The sequence below is a fragment of the Mus musculus genome, chromosome 10 (genome assembly GCF_000001635.26).
Source record: "Mus musculus strain C57BL/6J chromosome 10, GRCm38.p6 C57BL/6J".
Taxonomy (NCBI): Eukaryota; Metazoa; Chordata; class Mammalia; order Rodentia; family Muridae; genus Mus; species Mus musculus.
The window spans coordinates 88,491,764-88,517,564 of record NC_000076.6 but is presented as its reverse complement, the minus strand read 5'-3'; the positions used below and the strand labels follow the sequence as shown (position 1 = coordinate 88,517,564).

The window sequence follows — 25,801 nt, the reverse complement described above, 5'->3', positions numbered from 1 at the left end:
AATGGTTCAGTAGTAGCTGTGAATGGAAGTCAAAGGATCTAGCAGTTACTCAGTCCCACACAGCAAGTAGGCAAAGGAGCAAGAGCTAGACTCCCTTCTTCCAATGTCCTTATATGGTCTCCAGCAGAAGGTGTAGCCCAGATTAAAGGTGTGTTACACCACACCTTTACTCCCAGATGACCTTGAACTAGGAGATCTCCCTGTCTTAATCTTCTGGAATCCATAACCACTATGCCTCAAGATCTCCATACCAAGATCCAGATCAGAAACTTCTATCTCCAAGCCTCCAGATAAGGGTCACTGGTGAGCCTTCCAATTCTACATTGTAGTTCATTCCAAAGATAGTCAAGTTGACAACCAGGCATAGCCACTACAACCCCTAAGGAAAAATTTCTAGACCCGCCCTCCATGTTTGCCCAAACAGCCAGTCCTAGTACCGGAGGACTAGTACTGTATTCTATGAAGCAGCTCCAGACTTAGTAGTCAATTTTAGTTAACCTTTTAAAAAATAAAATCAAGCTGTTGATAAATGCTTATATAACAATGCCGCAATCTTGTGAACAACTTCTTCACTCTTCCTTAGTTTCAGATAAAGGAGCAGAAGTGTACAGTACCACACCTAAATTTTTAATTTTCTTAGCCACCACTCCCAATAGCCCCCTTCTTTTGTTGTTCCCCCCAGGGGCTCAGTTCATCTTTGCTTGCAGATGTCACCATAGCATCTTACAATGAGATTTAAAATATTTCCTCCTCTCCCTTTCCAAATTTCCAATGGGAATGTGTGAGATCATCCCCTGGGCTGACGATGGGCTCACTGAGGGGAAGATGAAGGTCTGGGTGGTTGCTATGCATCTGGGAATTTCCAGAGAAAACTACTCTATAGTCAAACTATGATGGGTCCTTTTTCTTCTGTTCCCACTGCTTGGTAATCTTGCTCCCTGGATATTACAATTAGCTACTAACTTTGCTCTTAGGCCTTTAATCACTCTGAAATAATGGTTGTCTCTTACTCCCCTAGGATCCGTAGAGTGGTTCCGGTTAGTACCTTGTGGGTACTGACATTTTTAGATGCTCAAGGTTATGTTTGTTTGTTGGTTTGGGGTTTTTTGTTTGTTTGTTTGTTTTGTTTTGTTTTGTTTGACTCAGTGTTTCTCTGTGTATCCCTGGCTGTCCTGGAGCTCACTCTGTAGACCAGGCTGGCCTTGAACTCAGAAATCCACCTGCCTCTGTCTCCCAAGTGCTGGGATTAAAGGCATGCGCCACCACTGCCCGGTGCTCAAGTTTCCTATATCCAAAATATCATAGTATTTGCATTAATCTACATGCTTCCTCCTGTATACTTCAAATTGCCTCTAGATTACTATAATACAAAATAAGCAAAAAAAAAAAAAAAAGTTGTTACATTGCTGTTCCGAGTGTTCTGACAAGGGGTGGGGGGAGCCTTTTCTGCCTCTAGTGTTCAGCACAAACATATTCTTTGAATATTTTCATTATCCTAGCAGCTGGAATCAGGGCCCCGAAGAGCTGTCATGCAAAATCCTTATGCAGACATCTGTGTTCGTTGGTGTTAAGGGGTTGTTCAGAGGTTGACCATTCTGATCATGAATACATTTTTTTTTTTTAAAGAGGAGGCTTTTATTACTATAATGGTGTCAGGTCTACACCTAAGACTCACAGATCCTGAATACACTGCCCAGCCTCCTCAGTCAGGGGATTTTAAAGGCAAAGAGCACTGAAAGACTCCGAGAGGAGCCCCTCGCTCAGGCCTCAGGACAATAGCGAACACCCAAGAACTCATGATAGACCAAGCTTGATGTAAACCACATGAGGCTTTATTGGGGAAAGCCAGAGCTCTGGGGACGACTCATATCCCACGCAGGGGTAGAGGAGTCAACCTTGAGGGGAAAGAGGTCCCAGTTTGTATAGGCCCTCAGTGGGGAAAGGAGAAGGGGGAAAGTAGGGGATTTCAAGAAATGGGTATGGGAGGGGTACAAGGAAAGAGACTGGTGCAGGTGTAGCAACTCCGGATTGGCTGGGCTGTGGTTGCTGGGGAGATTTTCTGACTCTCAGCAACCAATATCACAAACACCTGGCAATGGGCTTTTTCAGTGGGCACACACATGGGTTCAAGGAACGGTCAAAACATTGGCAGACACACGGGTTCAAGGAGTGGCCAGAGCATTGTGCGCCTCTATTTTTCTAAATCAGTGAAGCCAGTTCTGCTAACAGTGACATCTATCTTGCCAATTTCAGGGCTTCTGTGACCTTTTACATTCTGTCAGGATCTTTCAAGCACAATGTTACATTGTGTCTATGCACAAGCAGAAGGTCGTCTGGGCAAAGCAAGCTTTTGTTTACAGAAGCAGAAATAGCAGGTTTGCTAAAGTTGTACAAGACCAGGCTGATTGCAAAAATTAACCCTTAATGTTTGGATGTCCCAATTCGCTTTATAGTCCAGAGATTTTTAAATTTTTAAACATAAAGCTAGCCGGGCAGTGGTGGTGCACGCCTTTAATCCCAGCACTGGGGAGGCAGAGACAGGCAGATCTCTTGAGTTAGAGGCCAGGCTGATCTACAGAGTGAGTTCCAGGACAGCCAGGACGACACAGAGAAACCCAATCTCGAAAAAAAAAAAAAACAACCAAAAACAACCAAACAAACAACCCATAAAGCTAGCCATGAACATAATGTGAGCCATCCCATTAGGAAAGCTATCTGAACATTACTGACTCAGGTATTTTGCACAAATGCAGTCTGGCTAATTCAGAAACACAGGCAAACTAGAACTTGTATACACCCAGTAAAGAACAATGTAGCAGAGCCAGGCAGCACGCCCCTGCAGGCTGCCTGGGGGCACAACAGCTGGGCGGCTGGCCAGGAGAGAGAATACTGGCTGACTGCTTTTGCTGAGTCACACAGTCAAGTCTGTTATGGCATAGAGTCTACATTGTGAAGCTTTCTCCCAGAGTTTCTTTCTCCATTCATAACCTCCTTAATTATATCTAAACATGGCTCTGGCAGGCCTTGCCCTTCTCCCCCATTCCTCTACCTTGATAAGAATCTGTAGATTACTTCTCTAAAGCTAGCCAGAAGGTCTATTCCCTTATTTGTCCACTTCGTCCTCCAGAGGCTGACAACCAAGGGCCAGCTGTCAAAGTAGTGAAGTCCAGCAATCAAAAGCCCTCTTTAGCTCACCTAACTAACATGCCAAATCAAAATTAGACACCTTCTCCTAACACAGGGTTTCCCATTTTGCCTTTATAAACTCATTTTCCTAGGAGCCAGTCTTTCTCCTCTCTATTCAGAGGCAGGCCTTTGTTGTCCAGGACAAATACTCCTTCCTCTCCTTGTTCCCTTCCCCTTCTCCCTTGCCTTCTATTTCCTGTCCCTTATTCCTGCTCTTTGTCCCTCTGGGGCAAATAAATTTCCTTTGTGCTGAAAACTTAGTCTTGTGTCTTCAGTCAGAAACCAGTCCCTTTAGTATCTTTTACTCAACAACATTGTTAGGGTCCGAGAATCCCCAGAGAGTGGTAACTCAGACTCAAATACCTTGCTAAAGCAAAGAGCATTTATTCAGCTAAATCTCCTGCAAGCTGGGGTCTCCCCATCCCGGAATGGAGACACCTAGTGGGCCCAGCTTTTACTGTCACTTAGGGGAATTTCAGGGAGGGGTGTGTGCTCTTTTTACCTTGGTTGGTAAGCTCTATCTCTAGGGGGTCTGACTGATTCTACTATTGGTTAGGCTCTGGAGTCTTCCCAACCGGTTACTTATTCATTCTAGCTACCTAGTCTTACTTCAGGCCAGATGACAAGGTGTCCTTGGATTGGCTGCCCGAGGCTGTGGTTGGCTGACCACGGGTTCCTGGAGCTGGGTTCTCATTTCTGGGAAACAGAAACTTAGGCCTAGACTCCCGAACCGCCATGCATGGAGTTGGGTTGGCTCTGGCTAACTCAGTCCTTTCAATACATGATGTGTCCTCGTACAAGCAATACTTAGACTTTGCAAAGCTCCAAGGAAGAAAAAGGATATTTTGAAACTCTGAAAAATGTCCAAAGCTGTCACTGCCACCGTTTTTTTTTTTTTTTTTTTTTTTTTTTTAGTAGCTTTGCTATAATTAGGTTTAAATATCACTCCATTAAAGCAAAATTGTGTCTCACAAGAATTTACCAGGTTGAGGGTGGGAGGGCAAGAGTTCATTTAAAAACTTGAAAGATCACACTTATTTATTCCTTTTAAAGGCCTAATAAAGGCTTCACCTAAGTTAATATGGAAATAGTAAACACTTCTAAGAAATGTTGAAATGAGACAATATGTTCTTAACTTTTCACTTTGAAGTTGAGGTTGGAAACAAGACTCAGTTCAACAACTGAGTTATTGATAAACTGCTCTGTCTATGACATTAGCTCAGAACTCAGGAACTTAACATTCACAGAAGCAGGGAGGGTATAGAGTGCATATATGGGGAAAAAAAGTGAGAAAAAAAAAAAGCCAGGCAGTGGTGGCACATGCCTTTAATCCCAGCACTTGGGAGGCAGAGGCAGGCGGATTTCTGAGTTCAAGGCCAACCTGGTCTACAGAGTAAGTTCCAGGACAGCCAGGGCTACAAAGAGAAACCCTGTCTCGAAAAAAAACAAAAAACAAAACAAAAAAGTAGAGTGCATATATGGATTCGAAGTTGGGTAATGTGTTTATATATCTGTTCCAATTAATGTACAGGACAAGATATGTTGCTTTCTTTTTCTGTATCAAATGTGACCCTAAGTTTCCTAGCAACCAGGGAGATTGAAAATTCCTCTGATCTGTGTGGAGATAAAGCTGTGCTCTTTCCTGGTGCTTAGGAAAAAGATGGAAGGAAAGTCCTCTGGTCTTCAATGCACAATGGCAATTACATGGCTTATTAAAAGCAAGTGATTGTAAGAAGTGTGACACCAGGCTATTTCGGCCCCCAAGGCTACAGTTTGCCCATTGTATTAGGATCTCCAAAGACACCGAACCAATAAGAGGTCAATGGTTAGATTAGATTGTTAGATTAGATTAGACTGGATAGATAAATGATTGAATTCTAGAAGAGACCTAGGCTGAGGAAGAAGGTCAGCTGGATGCTTTCTCTCTCTGCCTCTCAGAGCTAACAGGCTTTCATCCCAGCATTTCTCCTGAGTCTTCATTGGTAGAATTGAATGATTGAGATTTTGTTAAAAAAAAAAAAACAGAAACAGAAACAAACAAACAAAACCATCCAATCCCATCACCATATAAAATTAACTGCCATACCCTGTCATGTACTAATTTTATGTCTATTCCTTTTGAAAGATCTGGACAGTTCTGCTACTCGGTTGAATTTGGCAGAAAGGACCCCCTGTACTTTCTAGAGTTTTACTCTGGGATTCTCAAGGCATAGACAGTTTCCTCCACAGGTCAGGGAGGGACTCTACAGACCCATGCACACATTCCTGCTGGCAACACTTCTCATGGCCCCCTTTTCTTATAGAGTGTATTTCTTGACTCTATTGGGACGTTTCTCTGAATCCAAATCCCCACAGGGGCGCCTTATAGCCAATATACTCACCCCAAGGCCGAATGTTTGACCTATAGTCACCTGTGTGTCAGGAAGCTGGGGACAGAGATGTGACTAGAATTGGCCAGAGACTTGGGCACCTAGGCCCTCTCTGTGCGTGGCTACCTATAACAGTTGACTAAGGTAAATGACCCCTGTTGTTGGTTCCTTATTTCTGTGGATTCCAATAAATTAGTATTCCTGCATCAAAGATTCAGGTTCCTGCTACAAGACTTTGTGAAAATCCTTCACAATGAAATGTTGATAAAGGATTAGAGAGACAAATGCATTAGTGAGACAACCTGTCGTCCAGATTCTGAGCATTGTCATTGCTCTGTTAATAGTTGCCTGGTGCTCCTTGTGTGTTCCCAGACACACTGACTGGACAACGTCCGAAGTAAGTTACAAGGGGCAAACTACCAGGGCACAGGTAGAACGAGGACACAGAAGTGCTTAGGGCATTGGGTGACTCAAATATGTCATTAAGGAAACACTGTCCTATTCCTACGTATCCGGCACAGGTACCTTTTCTCCTGAGCAATATTGACATTACCTCTGTTTTCTGATGGGGCGAGGTTAGTTCCCCAAGGCAAGCGATTCACACCTGCTTTTCTTTTTCCTTCACCCGCACTCCAATCTTAGAGCCCAGGAAAACATCTTCAAAGAAGTTAGATACTAAATTATTACCCGCTGGCTGGCTTATATTTTACAAGTTAATTAATGAGTAAGCAGGGTTCATCCTCGGCACCGTGGCAAGGAAAATAAGAAAATTATAAGGCAACCTTCATGGAGAAGTATGACAAAGGGTCATTGGAAGGGAGCCAGGTTTCAAAATAAACCGTCATGTGGTCATCTGGGCGATTCCAGGGATGAAGGAGCCAAGGAACTGTCCTCTGCGGGCTACAGATGGGGTGCCTCTTCCAGGCCACCGGGTGTCCACTCCAGCCACGGTGAATTCAGTTCCTATTCCTGCACTGGAAGGTGCCATTGAGAGATGACAGTTGGGGTGACTGTAGGGGTGACAGTGAGGAGAACCCTTTAGTGAGGGCTATTTTTATACTCTTCCTAGCAGCTCATAGCCAGAGCGCCACACACTATTTCTACATTGGCTGTCCAATGAGCTTTCCTCAGTCAGTTTGTGCTCTCAAGTCCTCCTGGTGACAAACACCAAATGTGGCAAATTCCATCCCTTCATAATTCCTCCTTTAAGGAGTTAAGCATCAAGAGAGAGACCAGAAACTCGGGACAGCCAAGACACAGAAGTGCTATCAAGCGGGAGGAGGGAAGGACAGATTAAAGTCCTGGTTGTTTGCACAGAGGGGAGGGCACTCAAGAGCCTCCCAAGAAACAAAGCCAGAAATAATGTTACCAGGCAAGGAGCTGAAAGAGGAAAGGACAGAAAAGAAAGGCGCTCTTGTCCACCTGCCATACAGGCCTTAACCCTGCCGTGGCTTCTTCTTAACCCTTTCCATGAGGGCACTCTTCTTTGCAGAACATCTGTGAAGTCCTATCCTCATCTGTTCTGATTTGCTCAGGACAAATCACCAACAACATATGCACTTTTGTTTGTTTGTTTTTTGGTTTTTGTTTTTCGAGACAGGGTTTCTCTGTATAGCCCTGGCTGTCCTGGAACTCTGTAGACCAGGCTGGCCTCGAACTCAGAAATCCATCTGCCTCTGCCTCCCGAGTGCTGGGATTAAAGGTGTGTGCCACCATGCCTGGCTCTTATATCTGTCTTCTATCTAGACCTTCGGTGTTTTAAAAACATCAGGATATGTTGTTGGGTGGTGATGGCACACACCTTTAATCCTGCTCTGGAAGCAGAGGCAAGTGGCTTACATAGTGAGTTCCAGGACAGCCAGGGCTACACTGACCACAAACTTCTGTCTTGAAAAACCAAAACAGCCGGGCGTGGTGGTGCAAGCCTTTAATCCCAGCACTTGGGGGGTGGGGGTGGGGGTGGGGCAGAGGCAGGAGGATTTCTGAGTTCGAGGCCAGCCTTGCCTACAAAGTGAGTTCCAGGACAGACAGGGTTATACAGAGAAACCCTATCTCGAAAAACCAAAAAACAACAAAACAAAACAACAACAACAACCCCCCCAAAATCAGCATTGGGCAAAACAGAGTCTAGTTCTTTTTTATCTTTGAATTGCTCTAGGAGTCTTTTCTCTCTTTTTATCCACTTCCAGCTGGGGCCTAAACGTGCTCTGAGTCATATCTCTATTCCGGCCTCCTCCTCCTCCTCCTCCTCCTCCTCCTCCTCCTCCTCCTCCTCCTCCTCCTCCTCCTCCTCCTCTTCCTTCTCCTTCTTCTCCTTCTCCTCCTCCTCCTCTTCCTCGTCCTCCTTCTCCTTCTTCCTTTTTTTTTTTTTGGTTTTTCAAGACAGGGTTTCTCTGTATAGCCCTGGCTGTCCTGGAACTCACTCTGTAGACCAGGCTGGCCTCGAACTCAGAAATCAGCCTGCCTCTGCCTCCCAAGTGCTGGGATTAAAGGCCTGTGCCATCACGCCTGGCTACTTGGACCTTCTAAGGACACTTCATTACAAAGGAAGATTTGATGACCCCACCTGGCCACCTGGGAGCAGCTCAGAGATGAATATTCTCAGCTTCTTCCCCCGACTTACAGATTTACAAATCTGCATTTCAGTGAGATTCTCCAATGACCTCTATACCCAGTCAAGGGGTTGGAGGAAGGGGCAGGCTCCAGCACTTTATCTAATTATCTAATTTCTTGTATGAATATTTATGGGGGATTTCCCCTCCCCCCATCCCCCGCAAAAGAAAAGATATTCGATTTCCCTTATGTTTAAAATTCTCAACCAGTATATATTCTTTGTACAAAATAATGTATTTCATTAGGATGTTTTCAGACATGGATGTCATATACTTTGATCATATATCTCCTCATTATCTGATCATCAACAGCAACCCTTTGCCCCTTCTGCTGGTCCCCTTCTTTTGTTTTAAGATCTCTCTCTCTCTCTCTCTCTCTCTCACTGTGTGTGTGTGTGTGTGTGTGTGTGTGTGTGTGCGCGCGCGCGTGCGTGTGTGCCATAGCATGCAGACATCCATAGAAACCAGAAGAAAGTCTCTTAGATACCTGGCTGGAATTACAAGTAATTATGAGTTACCCAAAGTGGGTGCTGGGAACCAAATTCTGGGTCTCTGGAAGAGTAGCAAGGGCTCTTAACTGCTGATCCATCATCTACCCAGCATCCAGTTTTCCTCTTAAAGGAAAGATTCTGATAAAAGTATTCCCATGTCTTGGTTCCTTTAAACATGACTGTGACAAAATAAATGCCTGACAGAAGCAAGTTAAGATGTGCGTGTTGGGTGTAGGGGGAGTTTGGGTTCATAGTCTCATGGTGGGAAACACTTGGCCCCTTCATGGTGGTGAGAACATATTTTGAAGACTCCTTAGATCTTGGCCGATTAGAGAAGTATATTCTGGCTGAAACTAGAAGTACATACATAGCTTTCAAACCCAACTAGAGGAATCCACTCCTGTTAGGTAGGCCACATTGCCCAAAGGTCACACAATATCCCCAGAACAGTGCCATCAGCTTGGGACCAAACTAAGTCTCTGGGACACATTGCAGATTCAAACCTTAACATCCCTCTCAGATAGTCTAGATAGTGACCCACCTAGACACTAAATGTTGCTGAAGCCATTCTTCCTAATATCCCAAGGCTACAAGGCAGGGTTTTAGGCAACCCACGCTGCTGAAAAAGGCATGTTTAAGGAAGGAGCCTCCCTTCAGGATCCCTTGAAGCATACCTTGGAAGACATTTTAACACAGTACAATATAAACCCAGAAAAGCATCATAAAGTTAAAAAAATGATTAAAGGATATAAACAAGACTGAAGACTAAGAACTGTGTCTAGGGGAGATCGGCCTCTTTAACCCTCAATTACTTTTGCAATTTCAGATAAAAAGCACAGTTGCCACATCTCTGGGGTTTTGTTGTGAAATTTTGCTCCCCCCCCCCCATCTTGAATAGAACACTAAGCATTTCGAGAGAGTAGAGCAAAGGTTTTTGTTGATTTATTACTGAATACTGCATAACTGTCTACCTGCATAAAATGTGACCTTTAGGATCTCAAAGTACAAAACTGTCAGGATAGGACAAAGTAAATGTAATAAAAAAAGCAAGTGTTTATGGGGCCAGATAGTCGCTTCGGTCGTTAAGAGCACTTGTTCTTGCAGAAGATCTGGATCAGCTCTTAACACTCACGTGGCAGCTTCCAGCTCCATGTCCAATACCAGGGGATCCGACAGCAGCTCCTGGCCTCCTGGGGAATGAGGCATGTGCATGGGCCACACACAGTATGCAGGCAAGCACTCAGATGCATAAAGGAAAAACAGAAATCTTAAAAAACAAACAAGTGTTTGCACAACAGGAGGCCTGCAATCATTAAAAAAAAAATACAGTCAGAATTATGAACAGCATATCTTGCAAGTCTAACCAGGAGAATCCTTTTAAAGTCATTATCATTTCAATTGGGTATATTTACTGGATATGATGTGAAATTTTGATACATGTAAACATACCACGATCAGATTGGGGGCCAGGGAATGCATCGATTGAAACCATGTTTTTTTTTTTTTTTTTTTTTTAACTCCCCAAACTGGTGAAAACTGGATTTTGAAGTTAAGGTACAACTGTACCTACCACGGTTGCATGAAACTATGTAGCATTTTTGGGAACTTTGGCTTAAACATGAAAGTTGAGGGAAAGCTGAAATGTGAGTACAAGTTATGCAAAAGAAGGGAGAGCAAGGCCCACTGCCCTGTGAGACGAGCAGCCATGGGCTCCAGAGCTCACCCTCTTCACTGCATTTTGGTGCTTCTTATCCAGAAAAATAAGTCTTTCTGTCATCCTAAAAGTCAATTATAATGGTACAAATCTACACAATACATAGAAGCTGGGCTATTCAATATTGGCAAAAATTAATCCCCACCTGAGGCTTTGACGTGTAGAGTATCCCTCACTGAAAATAATTGGGACAAGAAGTGTTTTGGGGTTTGGTACTTTGCAGACTTCCAATTACCAGTGTATGGATAAAACGAGACATCTGGACCCTAGGAACCAAGCCTGAACAGAAAATCACTAATGTCTCATATATGCCCGACAAACAGTCTGAGGGCATGCTCATCCAGTTCTCCTCTTTCTGACTAGCATGTCTTATGACGTCACCTGTGGAATATCCCACCTGCACCCTTGCAGCATCAGGCCACTGTACGTTTTGGATGTGGGCACATTTCAGATTTCTAAAGTAGTAATGCTTAATTTGCACTTCATGTAGTGCATTAGGTTGCATTCTGCAGTAATTGGGATTAAAGGCTCCAGGACAAGACTACAAAGCTCATAACCTAGCTCAATATTGTCCTGGTTCCACGTGTAACTGTGGACAAAAATTTGAGCCTAGTTATGTTGAGCCTGTAAAATGGAGGGAGCCATTAACATTAATAGACTTTTCCTGTTGTGTGCTATAATAATGACTAGCATTGGAAGATATGCTCATTGACTATGGAAGAAGAGAGGACAGAAATATCAGATTGTAAGAGCCAGAGAGCAGGGAGGACTGGATAAAAGAGTCATGGGAAGGACATGACAACTCTGACTCATGAACTCACAGCAGCCGTGGTTGCCTCCATAAGACGAGCCCAAAATCAAGCCAGCTACCATTCTAGAATGGAGGAAGAAAGGGTTCCCTGTTCCCCATCTCTGAGGAGCTAGGGACAGCTGAAGGCTTCAAGGAGAGGGAGAACCCACTTTGCTTTCTTTAAGGAGTCAGCTGACCAGGAGTCACCGGATCGAGTACTCGCCATGCTTCCTTCCACATGCAGGACAAATTCAATTCATAAACTGGACTTGATGGGTTACAAAAACCAATAATAATAAAGAGGATATGAAGACAGGGAGGTTAGGAGATAGGGGTGGGAGGAATTAGGGAGAGGAACAGGGATTAATATGATCAAAGTATATTGTATGAGATTTTCAAGGAATTAATAAAATAGTATCTTTTTTAAATGGTGTATAAAAATATCAGAACACATGCATGGCTCTCTAACATCCACTCCCTCACTTTTCAACAGTAGTAGAAATTAGTCGACCAGCCATTGGCCAGATAAGGGCTTCATTTAGCTCTCCTTGCAAATAGGTGTCACACTCACATGACAGGGTTCTGTCAGAAATGAGGAATGAAACTTTGGATCACAGCCTCAAAGCCAGGAAGTTCAGCCCCCCTGCCTCCCCCTCCTCCTAGTTGTTTGGGAATTGTGGTCACCTGTTTTGGGTCAGGACAAGAACAATACCCTGAAGGCAGCAGACAAGGAAATGGAAGAAACCAGTGTCTCTCACACACTGAGGGTTTGCAGCAGCTCTCAATGATCTACCCAGACACGATGCTTGGGCAAAACGAACTTCTGTCTCATTCAAGCCTTGTACTTGACCTAGAAGTAGCCTAAAGCAATCGTCGATACCTTCTGAGCATGCTGTATGCCCCTTTACAACAGCATGGCATTGGAAGAGGTCAAGTGTAATTGCTTGTAATCAGAGCTACTTAGGAGGCAGAGGCAATTAGTTCAAGGACAGTCTAGGCTGCGTAGCAGGATTCTGTCTCAAAATCAAAGCAAACAAAGGACTGAAGATAAAGCTTAGCAGGGCCCAGCAAGGTGCTTAGTTCAAAGTCCAGGAGCAAGATAAAGTACTAGGAATCTATAATGTAAGTGTTACCAATCCCCTGCCCCCCCCCCCCCCCCCCGCCTCTGACTGGAAAGTGCTGGGATAAAGGCCTGCAGTACCATCACCCAGCTATTTTATTTTATTTTATTTTATTTTATTTTATTTTATTTTATTTTATTTTTGGTAAGAGGCCAGGTAATGAATATTCAAGACTTTGTAAGTCATCTTGTGCTATACAACTCCTCACCTCTGTGGGAAGAAACACAGCTATAGTCACAGAACTGAGATTTAAATTATATCAATTCTAACATCATAAACTTTATTCTTTGTTTTTTTTCCCAGTAATTAAAAAATGTAAGACGCATACTTCTGTAGTGTGCTGTGAGAATGAGATGGAAGGCCTGTCTTTTGAGCCAAAAGTTGCTAACCGTTCCTCAAAATAGGTGAGGAAGAGTGTATCCCATGACCTCTGTTGCTTAATCCAAGAAAGCAGAAAGTAGTTTCCAGCTTGTCTGATGTGTTAGAAAGGTGCATACAGATCAGACCCACTACGTCTAGATCAAGTGGGCAGCCTATGTCTGGTTAGGCAATAGAACATGCTTATGACAGCCCCCAGTCCAAATGGGTGCATTGTGAAGTAAGGAGCTGGTGACCTTCCATTATGTGGCAATCGGCCTTCTCCACTGAAGAAACTGTGAAACTGGCTAAGAATTTTCTCTGCTCCAAGGAAGGAGTGTCAAGTGGTCTGAAAAAACAGGCATTTGAGTTTCAAACATTCAGTTTCCCTTTGACGACAATATTTCTAAGATCTGGGGGTTTTGTTTGTTTGTTTTAAAACCTTGCCGTCTGATCCCGCAGTGAGGGGTAACTAAGTTAATATGCGGAGGGGCCTTTGTATATTCCCATGGTGCTTGAGTACTTTCTGATCAGTACATACATGGTGACCACTCCAGGTTTCAGTAGGCGACATTTTCTTGACTAATAAGAGGCCGGGGCATAGACACACAAGTCAGAGTTGTTCCTACCACTCAGTAGAAAAAAACCAGCTCAACCAGGATCCAGGCTAGCCAAGCGTCGTCACGGAAACCTGAGCAAAGGCTGGAGAGGAGGGCGAACCCTTGAGCCCCAATAGAAAAGTCACAGCGGCAGGGCCAGAGCTGCCCTCGACCTGAGTCTGAAAGCGCAGGCTGCTTGACCCCTCCCGGGGCGTCCAGAGCCAAGCTCACTGAGGCCCCGCCCCGGTCCCGCCCCCAGCCTCGCCACCGCCCGCGAGCTCGCTGAGGCCCCACCCCCCCGTGGCCCGGCCTTGCCCCGCCCCCGAGGCCCGGCCCCGCCCCCGCGGCCCGCTGCTAAGTGAGTCCCACCGGCGGAGCTGGCCCGGGCGCTGTGCCCTCGCTCGGCTCTCTCCGCCCCCCGCGCGGGCCGCGGGCTGCGCCGGGTCGCGGCGGGCCCCGCAGGCAGCCATGGCGGCGGGCGCCGGGGCCAGGCCGGCGCCGCGCTGGGTAAAGGCGCTAGGTGAGCCGCTCAGTGCCGCGCAGCTGCGGCGGCTGGAGGAGCACCGCTACACCGCGGTGGGAGAGTCGCTGTTCGAGCCGCCGCTGCAGCTTTACTGGACCTGGCTGCTCCAATGGATCCCGCTCTGGATGGCCCCCAACACCATCACCCTCATCGGCCTCGCCATCAACCTGGTCACCACACTAGTGCTCATCTTCTACTGCCCTACAGTCACGGAGGAGGTAGGGCTGGCCGCCCGATGGTACTGTTCCCTGGAGCCCCCCTTGGGCCTCCTTCGGAGACGGCTCCACTATAGGCGTCAGTGGAGCGGGGAGACCCTGCGTAGCGGAGCATCCTCTAGGTCTCCCTCTAGGAGGGAGGTGCGGACGCGACCAGATTGCTGTCCCCTGGCAGTATTCATTTTCAGCCTCCCCGGGGCTCCTAGAGACTGTCGCACCACTACCCCAATCCTGTGACCATTCTGAGCTTCTCTGGGGGGCAGGGGCGCTGTCAAGGTCACTTACTGCCCCAGCCCTGTCTGCCAATCTCATCCCTGGGGCCATGGGACCACCAGCCCATATTTCGCACACTGGAGATTAAATACCTACATCTCCATGCTAGCAGGACTTGTGGATGGGTTAGGTAAGGCCAAGTGCCCTTTAGCACTTTATAATTCTGTTTCTCAAAGGTGGTGCCTAGCGATCCTGAAATTACTGGTAGCACTGATCGAAGATAAGTTATTTCTGGATAAGATAAGAAACTTCCTCGTTGCTTCCTTGGCTTTTTCATGAAAAACAAACAGGATGTAGGTGACAGTCTTTACAATTATCTAGACTTTGAGATTATAAATACCAACATATTTTATTAGTTGTAATTATATCCAACCTAAGTCTAAAGTAAGAATATTAACATGGGCTTTAGACAGTGGTGGTCAGAAGTGGTTCATTGGGCTGAGTATAGAGAGCATAAAAACAAGGGAGAGTGTCTTGAAACACTATATAGGATAACATTGCAGATTCCATGGCATTACTTTCTTTACGCTCCCTCTGTAATTACGTGTAAATATAGATCGTGCACAAACTCGAGAGTCGAGGTTGGATACCAGGAATACAATAGAAATAGCTCATGTTCTGCATCCATGCAAACACTTCTTTTTAAGGGCTTAGTGGAGCCTGCCCTTTAAAACATCTTGCCTGCCAACAACTGTGTTTGTCACGTGTACCTCCACTGTCACTTGTTTTCATGTGATTTAAAACACTAAGCTGTTTGGGGTTTCACTGGTTCCCGAACCCCCTGAAGCTCACTGTATCAGGATGGAAGCATGGCAGGCCTGCAAGTGAAGGATTTGACTCCCCATCATCCGCCACCATGGCAGACCTAACCGATCTGTTTTGAAAATAGAAATAATGCCTGCCAGGCCAATTTTACAGGGCAGCTGTGAGGACTGAAGGATACATGCAGATAATTGTAGGGCCCTGCCCTTTACTCAACAAAGTAAAACTCTCTCAACCTATTAAAAATACACAGTTGGTAAACAGTGTTGTGACGCAAGCATAGTAAAATTTAGCTTTGATTTGGGCTTAGATTTGGCTAACAGTCTGGGTGTTTCTGGCATTAGCCAATTAAGCTGTCAGCATGGATGTCATTCACCATTCATTTGTGGACGGAGCACTTAGGAGAACGAACGGATAAACAAGGCCTAAGGCCCTAGGGTGGAAGGGGACTTGTGGATGAGATAAATTTGTGATTATCTTATAGGATTAGACTCATTTTTCAAAGAGGATGTGATAGGCCCTGAGAGATCACTTAAGCCAGAGCGGCCCAGGTAAAAGGGCTAAGGGGTAGATGGAAGATAACTATGCGAGTTTGTAAAGTGCATGTCACTGGATCCTGTATTTGCCTCTAAGTAGCCTGAGTAAGAAGAGGAACAACATTGTAGGATCCACATAAGATGTAGCTACGAACGTGTTCTAAGACTAGTTTCTGGCTATTTTGCTTTAATAAGTGACATGGGTCGATAAAATTCAGATCCAAGTTGATCCAACTGTGAAGGATACATTCTTTTTGTTGGATTTGTGGCATGTCTGAAAACACTGGCGTTTGATATGATGCAAGTATGTATGTGAAGGGCGTTCACATTTGTTGTGGGTTTTACCCTTATCAACCTGAGGAGGTCGGTGAGTTTTCCCTTCCTTGGGTGGCCTTCCTGCAGTCTTGGAATTCCTTCTCGCCAGCCTGAAGTAACAGCTGCATATTTTCATAAGAGGAGACTGAAGTCCTCCGAGGTGAAGTGACTTTGACCTAGCTTGGAAGTTTTTGATTCTTGGACGTGAGGACTCAAGAGTGCCTTTTCACACACTGTATATACGCAGGCTGCCCTGGAGACTGAACCCCAGGGCCGTTGACGTGATAGCCAAGCAAGTTCTGCCTCGGAGCTTAGATTAGTTCCCCCAGTTTTTAAATTTTATTTTTCATTTTGAGTAGGGCACACGTAGTTGATGAGGCTGACCTGGAACTCAGTAACGCTCATTTCTAGAACGTGATTGAGAGCGAAGGGAAGTGGATCCGAGAGGCTGCGGTTTATATTAAGTGGATATTATATTAAGTGTCTATAACGGTGCTCCAAAGCTCTTCGAAGAGCATCCTCTCTGTTTAGGGATCTTCCCTGTACTCCAGGTGAACAGTGTGCTCTGGCAGGGACCTTTCCTCTCATACTTTCCTCCTTCACGCATCCAGTTACCTACTTGTCCTTCAGTGTCCAGTTGTAGCTCTGTTTCCCCTAACACTTCTACCCCATGAATTTTTTTGTCTTCTAAGTCAAATCAACCAGTCACTATTCTGGGCTCCCCCAGTCCCGAGAGGGCAGTAACTAACAGCCACGGACTGTTTCCTGCCTATCAGGCACTGTTCAGAGCTGTTCTGTTATCTCAGTCGCCTTGTCTCATGAAGAAGATAGTTACTATCCCCCATTTAATAGATTCGGAAAGGGAAGAGCAATTATCGTCCAAGGATTATAAGAGCTTTTAAGTGGGGCGACTAGGATTTCAAACCAGAAAGCTGTGTTTCTGCCTGCTGCAGGCCGCTATAGCTCTCCAGTAGAAAGTCTCCCGTTTCTTGTTGTTATGGGTAGTCTTACTGAGCAGGACAGCCCTACCAGATTTCAACTGGCGACAATACAGTGTCTTGCTTAGTGTTTGCTAATCTGGTGTATGAGCAAATCAGCACAGTGCAATCTTGAAATATGGCTTCCTCGGCTCCCAATTACTTTTACTTGTTCTTGGACTAAATATTTGCCTGTTTGGTCTGAGCAGAAGCAAATGCTAGTAAATGGGTAGAAACCCCCCCCCCACCCCCAACACAGGCACACGCACCTTGATGAAGGATTTACCGCTTTTGAGTATATGATCCTTTGGCTCCCATCCTTGGCTATCTCTTGCTGAAGTAGAATCATGGATTCTTAGGACATGAAAAGGTCCCAGAGCCTATTTAATGCACTTATTAAAAGTGTATGTCTGATAACTTGGTGATTCAAAGCTAATTCTAGCTTCAGTACCAGTGTTTAGGAGAATAAGCGCTGGTAGAGAGGAGTCAGGTGTATGGGAAAGCCAGCCCTGAAGGAGCTGGAAGAGCCGGTTCCTCAAAGCTTTTTTCCTTGCTAGGGGAGTCTCCGTGGAGACGAGGCAGCAGTGAAGCTAGGGTTAGCAGTCTTGGCCAGCCAGGGGGTGTTTTCTCTCCAGACCATTGTGACCAACTTGCGCCTTCTCTTCCCAGTAGTTCCTAAGGAGGAGTGGTGTACAAGCCATCTGGGTTCTGGCAGTCTAAAGAAAGAGTTAGAAGTTAACATATAAGTGGGGCTTCTTGTTATCCAAAAGTTTATGGAGGTGCAAAAGGGCAAAGGGGGTTAGGAATCCCCAGCTTCAGTAGCATTCTCTACTACAAAATAGTTCTTTGCCCTTTTGCGGGGGAGGGCTAATATAAATTGTAGCATGATTTTCTATTATCTATTTTCTTTGATATTCTCTCTCTACCTTCTTAATCTATGTGTTTACATTCATGTCAGTGACTCTTTTGAGGGCACTATATATTCCCATTCATTTTTTTTTAACTAGGCTTAATTCTTTGAGATGTGTATTTTCTTTTAATCACCTCTTATCTACCTACCTACCTACCTATCTGTCTGTCTGTCTGTCTGTCTGTCTATCTATTTATCTATCTATATATCCATTCATTTATTCATTCGTTCAAACCAGCTCAGTACCTTGTCGAGCATCATTTGTTAAGGCAGGAGTCTTGTAATGGAGCAGTCTCTCTTACTAAAAGAAAAATATTAATTCCCAGTTGCCAGGAGGTGAAGAAAGTTCAAAAAGTAGGGAAGACGGGCTGGAGAGATGGCTCAGAGGTTAAGAGCACTCACGGTCTGCTCTTCCAGAGGTCCTGAGTTCAATTCCCAGCAACCACATGGTGGCTCACAACCATCAGTAATAAGATCTGCTGCCCTCTTCTGGTGTGTCTGAAGACAACTACAATATACTCACATAAAATAAATAAATCTTTAAAAAGAAAAAGTGTAGGGAAGACTGGGATGAAGCGAACTACGGCTCCGGATTCCGTGTTGCTCTCTGGGAGCAGAGGATTCCATACATTCTGCAGCTGAGGGGCTTCCATGCCTTATTACACCTTCCAGATGTGCCTGGAAGAGGCCTTTCAGGAGACAGCGTTTCTTTGTGATTTGTTTCCGTGGCTTGGTGACTGCACGCTAGTTAATTTCTAAGGAATATGCTTCTCCCATAGACGTCTGCATCGAGTACTGGCAGCATGTGACATTGTGATATATAGGAAGAGTTATGCATTCTGCTCTTGTTTTGTTAGGCCGGGACACAGATGCTGACCCCTCTCATTGAGTTAGAGAACAGAACGTTTATTGGGCGGCTAATGCATTCGATGTACCAATAGTAGATTTGGGGTGGGAGTTTGCTTCCTCTTCTCCTCAGCTCCCCTTAGCATGTCAACAAGAACTCCAGAAGTTTATTTAAAACCAGCTCCTTAGATGGGGAAAGTAATCTAGGACTGTTCAAAACAAAGAGAATAAGAAAGGCCGCCTTCCTAAGATCAAAAATTCAGGTGACAGCAGATGCTGGCGTGGATGTGGAGAAAGAGGAACACTCCTCCATTGTTGGTGGGATTGCAGGCTTGTACAACTACTATGGGAATCAGTCTGGCGGTTCCTCAGAAAACTGGACATAGTACTACCGGAGGATCCAGCAATACCTCTCCTGGGCATATATCCAGAAGATGCCCCAACTGGTAAGAAGGACACATGCTCCACTATGTTCATAGCAGCCTTATTTATAATAGCCAGAAGCTGGAAGGAACCCAGATGCCCCTCAACAGAGGAATGGATACAGAAAATGTGGTACATCTACACAATGGAGTACTACTCAGCTATTAAAAAGAATGAATTTATGAAATTCCTAGCCAAATGGATGGACCTGGAGGGCATCATCCTGAGTGAGGTAACACATTCACAAAGGAACTCACACAATATGTACTCACTGATAAGTGGATATTAGCCCAAAACCTAAGATACCCAAGATATAAGATACAATTTCCTAAACACATGAAACTCAAGAAAAATGAAGACTGAAGTGTGAACACTATGCCCCTCCTTAGAAGTGGGAACAAAACACCCTTGGAAGGAGTTACAGAGACAAAGTTTGGAGCTGAGATAAAAGCATGGACCATGTAGACACTACCATATCCGGGGATCCATCCCATAATCAGCTTCCAAATGCTGACACCATTGCATACACTAGCAAGATTATGCTGAAAGGACCCTGATATAGCTGTCTCTTGTCAGAGTATGCCTGGGCCTAGCAAACATAGAAGTGGATGCTCACAGTCGGCTATTGGATGGATCACATGGCCCCCAATGAAGGAGCTAGTGAAAGTACCCAAGAAGCTAAAGGGATCTGCAACCCTATAGGTGGAACAACATTATGAACTAACCAGTACCCCGGAGCTCTTGACTCTAGCTGCATATGCATCAAAAGATGGCCTAGCCGGCCATCACTGGAAAGAGAGGCCCATTGGACACGCAAACTTTATATGCCCCAGTACAGGGGAACGCCAGGGCCATAAAAGGGGAGTGGGTGGGTAGGGGAGAGGGGGTGGGTGGCTATGGGGGACTTTTGGTATAGCATTGCAAATGTAAATGAGCGAAATACCTAATAAAAAATGGAAAAAAAAAAAAAAAAAAAAAAGAAAGGCCGCCTTTCAAAGGGCTTCTCCCATCTCAAGCAGACCCTCGGTCCTGGAGTGCCTGGCCGAGCCTTCGCAAGTGTTATATGAATGCCTTTGCCCTGCTCCTAGCTGCAGTATTTCACAGAAGTGAGTGTGCTCAACTCAGTGCTAGTGTGTAAACTGAACTGAGGCCAGAAATCTAGGAGGAAACCAGTGAGCCCCTGGGGCTGTTCTATTTGGCCTAGGTCTTTCACCTGCTCTGGAGGAAAATTGCCTTTGGGAACAAGGAAGTGCCCTGTTTGTCACAAGCTCCCAATAAACTGTGTGTGTGGGTGGGTGGGAGTGGGGGTGTGGTCAATTTCCACTGTTATTTCTCACCCCCCCCCACCCCCCCCCGCCCCAGTCTTGAAACATGATCTCTTACTGGGTTTAGGGGATCAATTAACCTAAGCTGGCTGGCCAGTAAGCTCCAGGGGTTTCCTATCTCTGCCTCAGCAGCACAGGGATCATAAACAACTCCCGGTCTTTTTATGTGGGTACAGAGGACTGAACCTCATGATAACTTGGCCAACTGATACCAGCTGACTCCGCAGCCCACACTAAAGAGTTTTAACATCCCACAGACATATGGTATAAGTCAAAGAAGCTACAGGAGTGAAGGCGTTAGTTGTTTCTAAGTTGTCTGTTTTCCTGGGCCGGGATAGCAGTCTTCTGGAGACGCGACAAGTTCTCTTAAAAATCTCAAGACTCACCGGACAGGGTGTGAAGCCACCTTGAGCAGCATTACGTTCTTCACACACTCAGCCTGTCTCTTCTCGATTCCTTCCTTCTTAACATTCAGAAATGCGGCTTCTGTTTTCATGAGGGTGTCAGCTGAAGTATGGATACTATTAAACTTTTACCAGCTGACATAATGGTGGCTCTGTGACTCCCCTTTGCATGTATGTCACCCTTGGCCATTTAAAGCAAAGAGATCTTTTTTTTTTTTTAAATATAAAAATTCAGAAAATAGAGAATGTATAGTTCTAGTGTTTCCTAAATGTCCATTTCAGAAACTCTTGGGGTATTGCCTGTTGTGCCGTGATTGGTTAGTCTAACTCGATCAACAGGATTTAGGATCCTTGGGGTCTTTGGAGTGTCTGGGAATGTTTTCAGAGGGGTTAACTGAAGAGTGGAGACCTTTGAATGTGGGTAAGCAGTGTTTCGTGTTCATCAAAGTGAACACCAGCATGTGTGGCTCTGCTTCCTGGCCGTGGGTGGGGCACAGTGTGGCCAGAGTTCTCCTAACCCTCCTGCCGAGCCTTCCCACTGCACTCACTGGATTATATCGCTGCCTAAACTACAAGCCCAAATGAATCCTTCTCCTCTGAATTTTTGTCGTACATTCTGCTACAACAAGAAAATTAACAGCTATGCAAAACCAGCACCAAGGAGTGGGGACATTTTTTAATGAACTTGTTCCTATGGTCCACGGGCTTTCGGACTGCTTTCTGGGAGGAACGTGGAAGAGGCTGGAGTTGTGGGCTTGAGAAGACGCAGAATGACATAAACAGTGTATCGGGCTATGGTGCTGGGGGTTGCTAAAACCAAGAGAAGCACAGCATAGGCTTGGCTCAGGAGGCTTCAGAGGGGGAAAGAGGTTCTTTTAGAACCAATCATGTAACTCTTGGGGAAACCATTGACTGCATCTACCAATGATCTAAAACTCTTTTGAGTGAAGCTCAGTCAAAAAGCAGTGGACTGAGTTGTTTGGTATAGCAGATTTAGAGACAGGATGACATCCAGGCTGTGACATGATCACTGTGACCTGCTGGCAGATCTGGAGTGAAAGAGCCGACAAAGTGGGCACAAAGAGTAGCTGCAGTCCTTGCAAAGGCTTCTGACACTCTGCTGCAAGACAACCCGTCTCCTAGACAACTTCTGAAAGTCAGGTTACAGAATCTGGGGTGGAGACATGGTTTGCAGTCAGTGTGACCCAGCACTTTGATTCAGAGGATGCAAAGGCTGTTGTCCAGAGAGTCGGTGCTTGCAAGTGTAAATCCTAAGTGAAGCTTGTCCAGTAAGCAGATGTGCTAGTGTTGCTCAGCATCTGTCCTGACTCCTCCTTCCTATTCCTCCCACATTGAAAGATGCCCAGGATTAGTAATTGATCTCTGCTCACAGCTACTTTTAACATAGGCAATCTCTCTCTCTCTCCCTCCCTCCTTCCCTCCCTCCCTCATATCTCTCAGTGTTTAACTTCCCCCCACATGACTTGAATTCTGATAAGAATTTTGTAATATAGATTTAGCTTTATGATAAGGGTGTCTGTTTAGGAAAGAGCGCTGCCTTCTTGGGCTCCTGGAGTCTTAGTTCTCTGTACTTTAGTCTCTGACATGTCTTACGTACAGTGTGGAAGCTTCTGGGGCCTCCTGTTTGAGGATCCACTGCTGTACTCTGAACCTGCTTGGGACCATGCACAGCCAGTGACAGCAATCACCCAGTTACTCTACAACCCGGGGCCCTTGTCCTTAAGAAAGTCCTTGTCTACCTCAGTTCCTCCTTTTGTCTTCTTGTTTCTCCAGCAGTAGGCTTTTAAAGAGCCTGGTTCTGGGAGGCTCAGTGTGGCCTGCTATGGAAGGCCTTACAGGCATCGACAGCCCCTCCCCGTCTCTCACAGCCCTTACTGTGTATTGATGAGAGGTGGGATGCTCCCACTTAGTCAAGTCATCTGAGTGGTTGGGAAGTCATTTTCTTCCTGGCTGACCTCCACAGACGAGTCCATCCCTTCCATCCAAGCCTGTGTATGTGACACTCTTGGTTTTTCTTTTTGCTGGCTACTGGCAGCCAAGAGAAATCTTCTTTAAGTTTTGTTTGTTTGTTTGTTTGTTTTCTGATCGAGCAGCCTGAGTGCACTTTTCTTCAGGATTCTTAATGGACTAGTGTGGTATTTGTGAGGTTTCTTTCTCCACAGAGAACAAACAGCTACCCTCTGGCTTCTGTGTAGGAAAAAGGTTTTCATTTCTCTTGTTTTTACCTAGATACATTGAATATTAAAATACCTTTTGGTTTACACTGGCTGATTATTTCTGTCTCCTTTCTTTGTGAACTCTTTCCAATAAATAAAGTGAAAAAATTAAACTGATTTTCTTCAAGTTAAAAAAAATTACAAGCCAGAAGAGTAGCAGTAGACCTCTCAAATTCTCATATTAAAGGCATCGCGCGTCCTTTTTAAATCACCGTTTATCTTATGAACATGATCATCACTGCTATCCCATTGCTTATGCGTGAGAGGAGGAAAAATGCCGTTTTAAGCGAAACCAAGTAGAGTATCTTCATGACTCCATACCCAGTCCTTCATAACTAAGTTATCACAATACTGAAGAGTTCCTGTCACGTTACCATCGAGGACATCTGATATGTGGTTTTAAAGATCTAAGGAGAGGTTTGCGGTGGAAGGCCTTTTGCCGTTTGTTTCCGTCCTTTAATTCTCAGATTTAAAAATGTCCATTGACAGCTGGAGAGGTGATGAAGAGCATGCATTTCACTTCCAGAGGACTCAAGTTCGAGTCCCGGCACCCAGGTCAGGTAGCTCACAGCCACCAGGAACTCCACCTCCAGGAGATTAGATACCTCTGGCTCTCATAGACATCCAGACACATGTGCCATATGCTCACACGGACACACAGACACATGACTAAAAATAAAATGAACTAAGAGGCCAGTTGGCTATTTATTTAAAGAAACAATAAGCTAAATGGTCTCACATATTCTTTGCCTTGACTAAATTCCCTCTTCATTGACTAGAGGATTCTAGAGCTGTGCTGTTGTACCTTACCTTGAGGACACGAAGGACTTGCCCCAAGTCCTCTGATGGGGCACAGCCATCTTCCCTTCCACATTGTTAATTTGGCAGTGTCCATTGAGTGTATGCTCCGTTAATCCCTGTGCTGGGGGTGGAGGTGGGGAGTGTAGTGGTGTGGTTGAAAGACATGCCCGCCATCGATCAGCATATTTACTCTGACACTCTGACCAATTCAGACCAGAAATGAAATTGTGTGTGTGTGTGTGTGTGTGTGTGTGAGAGTGAGAGAGAGAGAGAGAGAGAGAGAGAGAGAGAGAAGCAGGGAGACATTTGGAACACTGGTCTGGAGAACTTTGATTAGAGATAGAAACCTCAAGGAGCAGGTGGTGTGGCAGGGACCTACCACCTCCTCTTCCCCTGCCCACCTCCTCTCCCCTTGCCCTGCTGCCACGCCCCTCCCTACACCTCCCTTTTTCTTTAATGTGCAAGTGAAGAGTAAGGCTTTAAGTGCACGTGTCTTCCTGGCCAGGCAGCAGCTTCATTTATTTATTTGCCCATAAAATCCTTAGTGTCTTATTTCTGTGGAAGTCCAGAGAGCACTGAGGTATTTTAGAATCATAATCTAGTGACTATATGTGGTGAAATTTCCCACTTGTATGCAGGGCCTTTTCAGTGCTGGATCCTTCCATAGAATTTATTGCTAGAAGCCTGCCATGGGGGTTGAGGGGGGGGCGTAAATAATTAAAGGGTAGCAAGAAAAATGGCATTGCCCATCCTTTTAGATGCCTTACATGCATAACACGGGCGAGAGGGTCCTCATGAACAGAGCCGGTCTTTGTAAAACCTCCCAAGATCTTTTTAAATTCAGGAGGGTTTTTGTTCCTCATTTTTATGCATTTGAGATGGTTTCTCAGTTGTTCCCCGACCCAGGCTGTCTCACAGTACACGTGACAGCTCAGTGTTCGCTTCTATCACTTGACACCGGTTGCTGCTCTTTAAGAGTACTTCTGTCATCTACTGCTTTTCTTGTAAGTAAAAGTGACTAAGACTCCTTTTAAATAATTAATTCTCAGTACAGCACAATCAAGGTCAGCCTGTGAGTACCCGGGCCAGTCAGGAATGTAGAGAGACCCAGTCTTGACCACAACCCTTAAAAATGTAAAAGCAAAATAACCAGCAGTGTGGCCACTGGTGTTAGCATCTAATAGGAACAGATTGTGAACGTTTTTATATGGTTTATCCAAGCAAAGGTCTGTTTACTAGTAGGGAGATTGAGAGTAAGTAGGTGTTTGGGTTGCTTGGCTATTTGTAGAATCACCGTAAAACATGCACAGGTTGATATTTAAAATGTATTTTTGCCCCCCCCCCCCAAAAAAAAGGCAAGCACACCCTCAGTCCTAGCGCTTGGAAGGCAGAGGCAGGGTGGCTGCAGTGAGTCCAAAGCTAGTCTGGACACACAGTGAGACCTTGTCTCAAAAACAGAAAATCAGACGTTAAATGACTTGCCCAACCAAGGCCGCATGATCATTACATGGCAGAGCCAGGAACTCAAATGCTCGTCGAACTTTAAGATCCTAGGTTTTTTTTTTTTTTTTTTTTAAACAATCTTTCTTTCTTTCTTTCTTTTCTTTCTTTCTTTCTTTCTTTCTTTCTTTCTTTCTTTCTTTCTTTCTTTCTTTCTTTCTCCTTCTTCTCCTCCTCTTCCTCTTCTTCTCCTCTTCCTCTCCTCCTCCTCCTTTCTTCTTCTCCTCCTCCTCTTCTCCTCTTCCTCCTCCTCCTCTTCCTCTCCTCCTCCTCCTTTCTTCTTCTCCTCCTCCTCTTTATCGTCGTCCTCCTCTTCTCCTTCTTCTACAGTTCTAGGCTGAACGTGACTTGAATTTTAAAATTTCCCCTGATGGCTCAAGAACGCTTGGTTGCCAGCTGGTGGGCCTTTGAGAGATCTTGCTTCAGAAAGCACTAACCTGTTGATGACTCATCCTGAGGGGAGGGTTGCAAAGTGAGCCTAAGGGAAGGAGGAGCCAGTGGGCGTGTCCCTGAAC

The 25,801-nt window shown here is 45.2% G+C and overlaps 1 protein-coding gene across 7 annotated transcripts in view; it reads left to right on the top strand.

Annotated features, from left to right (window-relative positions):
* The first annotated feature begins 13,594 nt into the window (after nucleotides 1-13,594).
* The window catches only part of Chpt1 (choline phosphotransferase 1), a 34,458-nt gene continuing 22,251 nt past the window's right edge, over nucleotides 13,595-25,801 (top strand). For 4 of the 7 annotated variants that reach the window (XR_003948646.1, XR_003948645.1, XR_003948644.1 and 1 more), the window contains exon 1: nucleotides 13,600-13,980. Coding sequence is in view for 3 of the 7 variants with exons in the window: in XM_006513454.2 (XP_006513517.1) it covers nucleotides 13,708-13,980 (273 nt within the window). In the remaining 4 variants the exon portion in view is untranslated. Of the gene's footprint in view, nucleotides 13,981-25,801 lie in introns of all 7 variants that reach the window. The other 3 variants (NR_027477.1, NM_001146690.1, NM_144807.3) reach the window with 1 other exon arrangement.